The 9,845-nt window shown below is 54.8% G+C and overlaps 5 protein-coding genes across 5 annotated transcripts in view; 3 read left to right on the forward strand and 2 right to left on the reverse strand.

The window, feature by feature from the left end:
- VDBG_01139 (conserved hypothetical protein) overlaps positions 1-465 on the forward strand; it is a gene marked incomplete at both ends in the record, with an annotated part of 1,076 nt that extends 611 nt beyond the window's left edge. The window contains one exon of the mRNA XM_003009410.1: positions 135-465. Coding sequence (XP_003009456.1) covers positions 135-465 — 331 coding nt within the window. The remainder of the gene's footprint in view (positions 1-134) is intronic.
- Positions 466-599: 134 nt separating this feature from the next.
- Positions 600-1,565, reverse strand: VDBG_01140 (conserved hypothetical protein; the record flags this gene model as incomplete). The annotated part of the gene is made up of 3 exons (XM_003009411.1): positions 600-828; positions 885-1,281; positions 1,363-1,565. The coding sequence occupies 2 exons, from the start codon at positions 1,153-1,155 to the stop codon at positions 734-736; spliced, it is 366 nt and encodes a 121-aa protein (XP_003009457.1).
- Positions 1,566-1,805: 240 nt separating this feature from the next.
- On the reverse strand, positions 1,806-2,797 carry VDBG_01141 (predicted protein; the record flags this gene model as incomplete). Its single annotated transcript, XM_003009412.1, has 3 exons — positions 1,806-1,997; positions 2,090-2,371; positions 2,450-2,797. The coding sequence occupies 3 exons, from the start codon at positions 2,795-2,797 to the stop codon at positions 1,806-1,808; spliced, it is 822 nt and encodes a 273-aa protein (XP_003009458.1).
- Positions 2,798-3,598: 801 nt separating this feature from the next.
- VDBG_01142 (conserved hypothetical protein) lies at positions 3,599-5,407 on the forward strand (the record flags this gene model as incomplete). The annotated part of the gene is made up of 3 exons (XM_003009413.1): positions 3,599-3,638; positions 3,881-3,957; positions 4,418-5,407. 3 exons carry the CDS (start codon positions 3,599-3,601, stop codon positions 5,405-5,407), a joined length of 1,107 nt encoding a protein of 368 aa, XP_003009459.1.
- Positions 5,408-7,753: 2,346 nt separating this feature from the next.
- Positions 7,754-8,737, forward strand: VDBG_01143 (metalloprotease; the record flags this gene model as incomplete). The annotated part of the gene is made up of 3 exons (XM_003009414.1): positions 7,754-8,011; positions 8,068-8,591; positions 8,665-8,737. The coding sequence occupies 3 exons, from the start codon at positions 7,754-7,756 to the stop codon at positions 8,735-8,737; spliced, it is 855 nt and encodes a 284-aa protein (XP_003009460.1).
- Positions 8,738-9,845: the final 1,108 nt, after the last annotated feature.

Here is a 9,845-nt window from a genome sequence, read left to right on the forward strand (position 1 = left end):
TGTCGCACCTCCACATCAGCACGCACCTCAACGTGCTCCTGCACTCGGTGCCCAAGCACCACATCCACCCGCACGACTCGGGCGTCCTCGACTCGGGCGCCGCCTACAGCACGAGCCCGCTGAGCCACATGCAGGGCACCGCCTCGAAAGCGCCTCGTCATCGGCGACCCCCTGCCGCTCTCCTTCTCCGTCCGCTGGTTCCCGACGCCGGCGCTGCCCAAGACGGAGGGCACCGTCGAGTGGCAGGGCATGGGCGGCCACATTTACGCGAGCACCGTCTTTTACAGCATCGTCAGCTTTGGCGCCGGCGTCACCGTGGCCGGCGCCTACTTCCTCGGCGTCGTGCTGCCCAAGAGGCTGAAGAACAGGACCCTCGGCGGCGCGACGCCGCTGGGCTACGGTGTCAATGGGGTTGGCGTCGGGAACGGATGGGGGTACTCCAAGACTTCGAAACGTCTCGACTGAGGGGTGTCAGTATAGACCCAGGCGCCTGTGTATGTGTGTATGTGTGGTGGAGTGGTGCGTTCTACGACGTAATGTTACATAGTGGCGAGATGGACGCCGGGGACAAATTGTTTTGGCTGTTTGCCTGTATGTTCTGGGAGCTTCATGGGTTTTCTTTTTCTATCTCTTGTTACATGGGTGGGATCGCTTTCCCTCCCGCCTGCATGAAATGTATGACTAGAACAAAAATTTGGTCCGCCTCCCGAAGAAGAGGCAAGATGGCAAATGCTCACTCGTTCTTCTTCGTCTGAATGGCCTTTGTCTGATCCGCCGTCTTCGCCCGAGCCAAGAGCCGGTGGCCCATGTCGTAGGCAAGAATGCTCGCTAGACTCTGTCAGTTTGCGACAATCTCAACATCAGGTAAATTCGGCGGAACGTACGGATGAGTACCCAAGGGCCGTAGATCAAGAACATAAAGTTGGCCTTCTCGGATGTGGTGTACACGGCACGATCCCAGTAGGGCACGTCAAAAACGCATGTCAGGGTCGTCAGGGCGACCTCGACGCCGTAGATGACGCAGGCCAGCTCGAAGCCAGGCGTGGTGCCCTTGGTGTGGTCTTCAAAGACGCGGAGCATCCAGAAAACCATGGGCAGCTGGTAGGCAATCTCGAGATAGGTGAAGAGCAGGAACCACGAGGGCAGCTCCGCCATGCGGCGTGACAAAGTACCGGTCGTTGTAAGCGTCAATGTAGTACTGACGCAGGCGGAACAGGATGCGCAAGGGCGAACCTTCAGAGTTGCCCATCGTAGGCGGGTAGAATGGCGGCAGGTCGACAACTGGCTCTCATTAGGCTCTGGCTTTCTTCGACGAACAAGACAAAATCGCCTCAGAAAATCACATCCGAGGTTGATGCTTACGTAGAATCGCAATCAGCTGGACGCCAAAGATGATCATGTAGACATAGTCCCGGCGCAGCTTAGGTGAGGCAGACATGGTGGGTTTTGCGGGAGCCTTGCGACTGCTGGTAAGCTGGAAGAAGACGTCGCTCAATGGTGAGAAGATGATGACAGTGATGAATCGCGATGCCGACGTCTCTATACTCTGTCGCGTGTTCGCGATCTGTCAGATGAGATGATGGGTATAATGCTGCGGATAAGGCTCACAGTGGGACGCGAGCCGCACAACTGCAGCCAGCTGGCGTCTGCCCTTATTCTTCTAGACTCGTCCCGGTCATCGCCGCCCGCCGCTCTGGTCTGGACAAGACAACTCCAACGTCTGAACCACATCTACGGCATGACGATTCCAACTCTCGCTCGATTGTTACGAGTCTTTTTCCCAAGCACGTACTCAGATGATGTTCCTACAATAGCGCGACTGCGAGGAAGAATGTCGCCAGGACACCCGCAAATGAGACTATGGATACTGAGCCCGAACTGGGCACCGGGCTGTTCCCGCTGCCCTCAGCCGTTCCATTGCCGCCAGCGGCATCAATGGTGAAGTAGGTTCCTCCGATGGCTGGCCCAAGGCCGGCTTGGGTGCGGAACTGGACCAGCTGTAATGCATCATTAGCCAACGATCAAGACGCAGGAAACCGCGCAAGCATCATCATGGAAGATGATGGCTGGCAGCGAAGAGGACACCCACATCGAAAGTCTGCCTGTCATCGGCAACAAGACCCACGGAATCGAATCCCTCGCCGTTGAGCGCCTCGGGCTGCACGTATAGCAGGTAGATATACCTGTGCACGCCCGTGCCAGCCGGGGGTGCCGGCGGCCCGTAGCTCGTGAACGGCGCAGAAGAATTGACGAGCGTCGACGCCGTCGAGAGGACCGAGGAGACGGCCGTGCCGACGGTGAAATTACCGGCAAGGTAGTGTCTGATGCTGCGGTTCGTGGGGTTGGCGCGGCTGGGGGCGTCAGGCCCGACCTGGTCGTCAAGTCAGCCCTTACGAGAACCTAACCAGGGGCGAGGCAGTACCGGGGGCGACGCGCAAGCTTCACTTACCATGACGATGATGAAGCGCGTCGAGTCAGTCACGTTGGCGGCATTCGCAATGCCCTCGACGCTGAACTCTTGCGGGGCCACAGCCTCTGCGGTGGACAGCTCTGTGCCCGGTGCGATCAGCGCGGCGCCGTGACCATCTGCCGTGTTATAGCTGGCGTAGAAAGCTACAGTCGGGTTAAAGGCAGCGAGGACGTCGGGGACGATGCCGCCGGCTGTAAAGGCGGCGCCAAAGTCCTGTACTGAGACGCTTGAGGCCGCGTGGCCCTCGGCGGCGCCATTGCCTTCATCGCCGTGGCCCAGGACAAAAGGCAACACAGCCGCCAAAGCGAAGATTGTCGTATTTCTCATGATCGAGAATTGATCGAATGCCAACCAGAGTGGGTAGTTTGAGTAGGCTCGTAACGGAATTAGAAAGCTGAGTAGTCGTAACCGTCGTGATGCGCAGCGACCGGGACAGATGCACAGCACCTTTGTCAAGCAAAAGAAGAGAGATAAGAAACTACTGACTGCTACGAGGCATAGGTTCTGTCTGCTGTGGGACACCGTCACGTCTCGTTGTATGCCTTTATACCTGTCCTGACGAAGCGTGCATCTCTATACTGCCCTCATTTTTTCGTCGGCTGCGAGAACGTCTGCGCCATCAGCAGCCGAAACATGCGCAACGAACCCAACGAATCATGACCAAAACATGCTCAAAGGAAGTCCCAAACATTGCGCATGACGAGACCTGAAGAGTGTGACTGAATCGAGCTTCTATCGCGTGCGCTAGCATGAGCATTGGGCATTGGCGCTTCCCAGAGTTTCAAAAACTTGCGCACCTGTTCCTTCATCCGTGTCAGCCTCAGCCATTTCTGATTTCGACGAATTTATGTGTAAGCATCTTCGGGTGCCGATTGAGCTCGCTTGACCTCTTCTCTCATCGCCATCCTAAATCACAAGCCAAGGAAAGAACCTGGCAAGCCGTAGAGACAGATCAGCGCAGCTGGCACATTGAACGACTCATGCTAAATGCATGGAATGGTAGAGCAAGCCGGTCTGGATTCAGAAGGAAAAAGCACCTTAAAACTCTTTGCGTCCGGAGATTCAACATACGTCTCGTTTTGGATGGTAACGTGACTTTTAACTCCTACGGTCACAAAACATCAAAACATGGCGGGCTTATTATATCCTGCAATTACACAGTTCCGAAGTAAGACACATCGTCAGCCCCTCCGACGAGTAGGCTCTTGGGCTACAATTGAAGAAAAAATAACGGATCCCCAACGTGACGAAGCAGTCCTTGAAGCAGAACCCTCTCCGCGTGGTCTGCATGGGCGCGGGCAGGGGTAAAGCAGCGCCGCAGATACGATCTGCATCGTCAATGTAAGCTACAGAGCACGGCAATCATCAGACCACGGCAATCAGTGCACTGGTCAGAAACACCATTTACAGTATCATCGCGGGTGGGTACTGACGTCAATATCCTGACCGCTGCACAAACGGGAGCTTGGCGGCGGTTGGTGGCTTGGGTAATATTCAAGACGTGACGTTGGGCAATTGACCCCGCATACTGCAGATGTGAGAATCGAGAATAAACATGAGCTGTTAGGTGGATGGCCTGTGAGGGTGAATGAGAGGCGCATGGCCCAGATTCCGTCGGGATCGGCGTGCTCGATTGTCTCTCGTTTCTTTGCGTTTTGAAGTGGTGCAGTCTGCTCTGCAATTCAACTTCCAATACAGGCCGCTATCGCGCACCGAAACATATCTGGTCGGATCAGATTTTGCACGCGATTGAAAACAGCAACATGAGCCAGTCTGTGGCGGATCCGTCCGCGACGCGACGGTCACTGCCCAACCCAGTGGCATGCTCGCACCATCACATTGGGTCGACACGGCACCACAAGCCGAGGTGAGTGGCGGCATGAGACGCATCCTCTCAGGGAAGAGCCAAATGACGCCGACATGGATAGCTGACGGGCAGCTGCACAGGACGAAGGCAATCGGGGGGCAACAGTCGAAGACGACGACTCCGCGTTCATGGACGAAGGCGCAAGCCCGAGCGCCTCCATCAGTTCTAGCATCCTACAATACCGCGTTATTAAACGGGTCGGACATACCATTCCGATCGTGGGTGACGCGACATACTGGGCATCGAACGACGACCAGCAGAACGAGTCCCTTGACATCCTGCATCACCTCTCTTACCTGTCGATGAATGGCAAACTCCATCTTGCGCCGCTGAAGAAAGAGTCGGTCAAAAGTGTCCTGGATGTTGGCACAGGCACAGGCATCTGGGCCATTGACTTTGCCGACGAGAATCCCGGCAGCGAGGTCATGGGCACCGATATCTCCCCGATCCAACCCTCGTGGGTGCCACCAAACCTTCGATTTGAAATTGAGGACTTTACCAAAACCTGGAGCTTTGCTGAGAACTCCTTCGACTACGTCCACATGCGATACCTGTTCGGCAGTGTCACAGACTGGTATGAGCTATTCAGACAGTCGTACCGCGTCTGCCGACCAGGCGGGTGGATCGAGAGCTACGAGGGCTCAGCCATGTGCTACAGCGACGACGGCACTCTCAAACATGACAGCGCCATGGCAGAATGGGGCAAGTTCTTCATCGAGGGTGCGAAAAAGTTGGGGCGCGTTTTCACACCGATCCCGGACAGCCTCCAAGAGAAAGGGCTTGAGGCGGCCGGGTTTGTGGATATCACGTCGTCAACGATGAAGATTCCTGTGGGAGGCTGGCCAAAGGATGAGAAGCTGAAGGAGATTGGTCGTTTCGCGCAGCTGACGCTCGAGTCGGACGTCGAGGGCTACGTGTCTTTCATGGCTGGTCTGCTCGAGGGATGGACTCAACAGCAGATATTGATGTACTGTGCTCAGTTCAGGCGTGAGCTGAAGGCGAGAAAAACGCACGGCTACTACCTACAACGTGTGGTGTATGCACGGAAGCCTGAGACGTCAACGGCTTAGTTCCCTTGCCCGCTGGTAGGCATCGTTGCGTCAGTGGGGGATACAATGGTGAAGTGCCCGGACATGAGTCAATGCACCTTACAAATGTAACGGAATGTGACATTTTGAAAAATGCTCTAAATTCCTTCATGATACATTTGAAATCAAGTCGTAGTATTGTTCGTCCTAGGGTACTAGACTTTGATCTACAGCTGGTAGATCAGATGCAGCATGGTTGGTGCGAGGCACAGCCGCTCGCCGGATCGTCAATTTGGAGCGATCTTCTTCCCCAGACGAACTGACGACGCGGGAACGGCCCGGCTCCGCGGTGATCTTGAGTCGTGCAAGAAACATCGCGCCCTAAATGTTGAAAACTGACACAGGTCAATCGCCTCATTATTACAAGTAAACACATCTTACCTGCCTATCAGAAATCGCGTGCGGACACCCTAATTGGCAGACGGCTGAGCGTCCTGTATCGCGCGCTGTCTGTTACTGAAGGAGCTCAATCAATGACGCCAGCGAGCTTCATTATGGTTGATTTTGACTTTCTGAGTTGATTAACCTTAATTTAGGTGCGTCCTGCACCTCAGCCACAAGTACCATGGCACCGGGTGCTACGGTAGTCCAGATAACAGCACCCAAGGTAGATATTTGGGAGATGATAGAAACATGCTCGACGATGGGATCGCACAAAGTTTGTCTTTGGTCACGTCGAGATCGATGCTCCAAGAGGGGTTCGCGCTCACCTCGAACGGGGCCGTGTGTCCTTGTCAGGGGTGGCCTGGCAGCTGGAGTTCTGGCATCCGGAATCGCGCCGAGGTTGGTTTTGGGACGATCAGGCACTTGGGCCAACGAACCACATGGGAGCGATCCGTCAAACGGCTGGAAAGACAATTTCAGCGAGCCATGCGAAATCTTTCCTATTGCCTGGGATTGGAGTCTCCTGGTGGACGCACCGCCGTTTCGCTACTGGCGTCGTTTGGTAGTCTGTTTCGCAATGAAATGAAGGGCATGAGAACAAGGGAAATTGCAAGTCGTTCTCGTGTGGGCGGCGTTTACCTCCCCCTCACCAATGAAGTTGTTGTTGACCATTGGTCCCTCACTCCAATTACACGACGACCGACTTCGGACTCGTATTACAGGTCGTTGTTTGCTGTGACACTGCAATTCGGTGCGAAGTATCAATTACGAATACCAAGTGCCGACGAGAGAACTTGGCCAATGGCATTGTACAGTTCGCTACACTTACTCATGGGAACCCCTGTCATGCGCCGTTGAGTGATTCTGGGCGCGCGACGATCAGGCCCATTTGCAGTCAATCGCCTCCCGCGATTCGAGTCACCTGCTTCGCTGGATGAGAAAGGGGAAAAGAGGCACGGACGGGATAGAGACTAATTCGTGCAAGGCTGCCACACCGCTGGCTTATCTTTTTCCAGAATAGGAGGGTGTTTTGCCAGAGCGAGTGATTTACGACGACTTCGCTCTCGTCGGCGAGTTCCGACCCCATTTGACTATCACGACCTAGGTCACTTGCCGGCGGCAACGTGACAGAGCATGGCCACTCGAGCTGCCAAGCCGTCATGGCTCCTCGGAGAAGATGGGGACGAAGAACAACTCCCGTTCCCCCGCGATGCAGCCGGAGCATCCAGTGGCCTGAGATATCTGATCCGCGAATGTAGCCCAATCTATGCCTTGACTCCTTTAGGAAGCTTGTTTTCCAGAATGGCGCTTGTTTCGGGTGATGTACATTAAAGGTGCAGGCGATGTGCCTGGAAGAGGCAATTGGTAGGATATCACGGCACGTCTGGGTCGCCGACTACGGGGGCGCACGACTCGTGAAGCCTTTGACCAAGGCAGCGGGTTCCTGGCCTTACCCGCCCTCCATCCGCAATTTCCTTGATGTTGAGTGCTCTCTGCTTACCACCGTCCGTTCTTGAGGTGTGCCCGACGCCAGGACCGGCACTTAAAACCTCTACCGGCGGGGGACCTTCTCTTCTAATGCTTAGCGCCGGACCGCCTCCGCACCTCTGCCGGATAACCAATCCAACCCTGGTCGTAGACAACTCAATCGATCTCTTATCCGGGGTGGAACTTGGCTGCATTTGGCATGTGGTAAAAGATGTGGCTCTCGACGCCATACGCCAGCATGAAGACGTATCAAGTGACCGAATAGGTCGGTTCTCGATAGGACTACTATCGTCAACTCAAGCGACGGGGACACGGAGGGTGTGCTGGAGAGCAAATATAAAGAGGAGACGAGTGGCGCAACTTGTATAGGTCTTTGTTCTCATCATCCAACGCATCATCTCTTTATCGCTTCTCTGTCCAGACTCAGTCTTCGCCTCTCGGGATTCAATCGTCACCATGCTTTTCAAGAGCCTCTTCGTTGCCGCCGCCACGGCTGTCGGTGTTTCCGGCCATGTCGCTCGGGAAGCCCCCAGGACCTTCGGCTGCGGTACTCACGAGCCCTCCGCCGAGCACGTTGGCATGTCCAAGGTCCTCGCTGCCCAGGAGGCTCGCGTTCTCGAGTCTGGCAACCTGACCGCTCGTGCCACCATCAACGTCAACGTCTACTTCCACGTTGTCGCTGCCTCTCAGACCGTGGCCAACGGCTACCTGACTGTAAGTCTGAAATAATAACTTTGTGATCTGGACAGAGGTGCTTACGCTCTCCACAGGACAAGATGGTCACGGACCAGATCGCCGTTCTCAACCGGGACTTCGCCCCCCACGACGTTGCCTTCAGGCTGGCTGGTACTGACCGCACGGTCAACACCGGCTGGGCTCGTGACAGCAACGAGATTGCCATGAAGCGTGCGCTCCGCAAGGGCACCTACAAGGACCTCAACCTCTACACTCAGGTCAGCCTCACCGACAACGCCCTGGGCTACGCCTACTTCCCCACCTCTGGCGCCACCAGCGGCAGCACCACCTTCATCCGCGATGGTGTCTCGATCAAGGCCCAGACCGTCCCTGGCGGCTCCCAGGCCGGCTTCAACCTCGGCAAGACCGGCACCCACGAGGTCGGCCACTGGCTCGGTCTCTACCACACCTTCCAGGGCGGCTGCACCGGCTCCGGCGACCAGGTCTCCGACACCCCCGCCCAGGCCAGCTTCAGCAGCGGCTGCCCTATCGGCCGTGACTCCTGCCCCGGCCAGGCTGGCCTTGACCCCATCCACAACTACATGGACTACTCCGACGAGTAAGTGCTGAAGAGCTCTCTTCCCCCCAAAGCCCATCAGAGAGAGCCAGCTTGCTAATATGATAAAACACAGCTCTTGCTACGAGGAGTTCACCCCTGGCCAGGATGCTCGCATTCACAGCTTCTGGACCACCTACCGTGCTTAAATGGAGAGTTGAAACACTCTCATGAGCGGAAGAACCCCAAAAAGTCTATTCGATGGGATGTTGCGATCGAGGCGTTAGGTTGTGATGTGGCATCAGTTCGGGAGTAACTGCATGTATTGGCGGCTTGTAGCATGTACTGGTGGCTTGTAGCATTGGCGGTTTGTTGCATTGGGCGAGGAGTTCAAGACTTTTTTCAGTTGGTGAGTCTTGTTGTAGTAGTGATGACGACGATGATGACGATTTGACAACCCGAGATGGAATGTCACGAATGAAATTCTTGGATTCTCGGCGAGAATGTTTTAGCATTTGCGTGTTGTAGTGACTCGAATTTACCACGGCCATGTTACCGTGGAAAGGAAATTGTAGATTATAGCTCGAGCACTAATCGCATGCACCAGAGTTGTGAGATGGGGGGTTTGAGATGGTGTTTTCGAGAGTTAAAATACACCAATTGGATGATCAAGAAGCTTACAACAAATATACAGCACCAGTGTGAAACCTGTGATTTTACTTGTTGTGAAGACTTTTTCTGAACGCCAACCCTAGCGTCAGTTCTGGTACCTGTCAGGGTCTCCAATCTTCGTTGAGTGAGGACGATTACACCGCAGCGCATGATTGGAGGCTTAGGGATAATAAAGGCCTCGGAAGATGCAAGTCGTCAGCCTTCACATCATGACATTCTCTCTATCAGTAGTGCCTTATTTGTTCGGAGCTGGATGCCTGCATACGGGAACACCCTCAAAGATGAGCAGCTTTAAGGCAACATGCTTGAGAGTTCCAAGAAGGAGGTCTGACTGGCCTTCATGGGGAGAAGATATGCTACGAATAGACAAACAAGATGATTTGAATAAGCCTGGGCCTGCTACAAGGGAGACGAGAAACCCTCCGCTTATTGCTTCCATTATCTTCTGTAACAGGTGATTATTCAAGAGACTATGCGTTTGTCCGATAATTGTGGAACACATGATTCGAGTCGTGATTATACATGGAGCGCCCTGCTTGCCCGAGTCAAGGTCGAAACTTTCTGGCGAATGGTTTGCAAGGTCTTGTGATGTGGTGGCAACGTCGCATCTACAGAGAATATCAAGATCGACAAGACTTAGCTCGT

This window comes from Verticillium alfalfae, genomic scaffold (assembly GCF_000150825.1).
Source record: "Verticillium alfalfae VaMs.102 supercont1.1 genomic scaffold, whole genome shotgun sequence".
Lineage (NCBI taxonomy): Eukaryota > Fungi > Ascomycota > Sordariomycetes > Glomerellales > Plectosphaerellaceae > Verticillium > Verticillium alfalfae.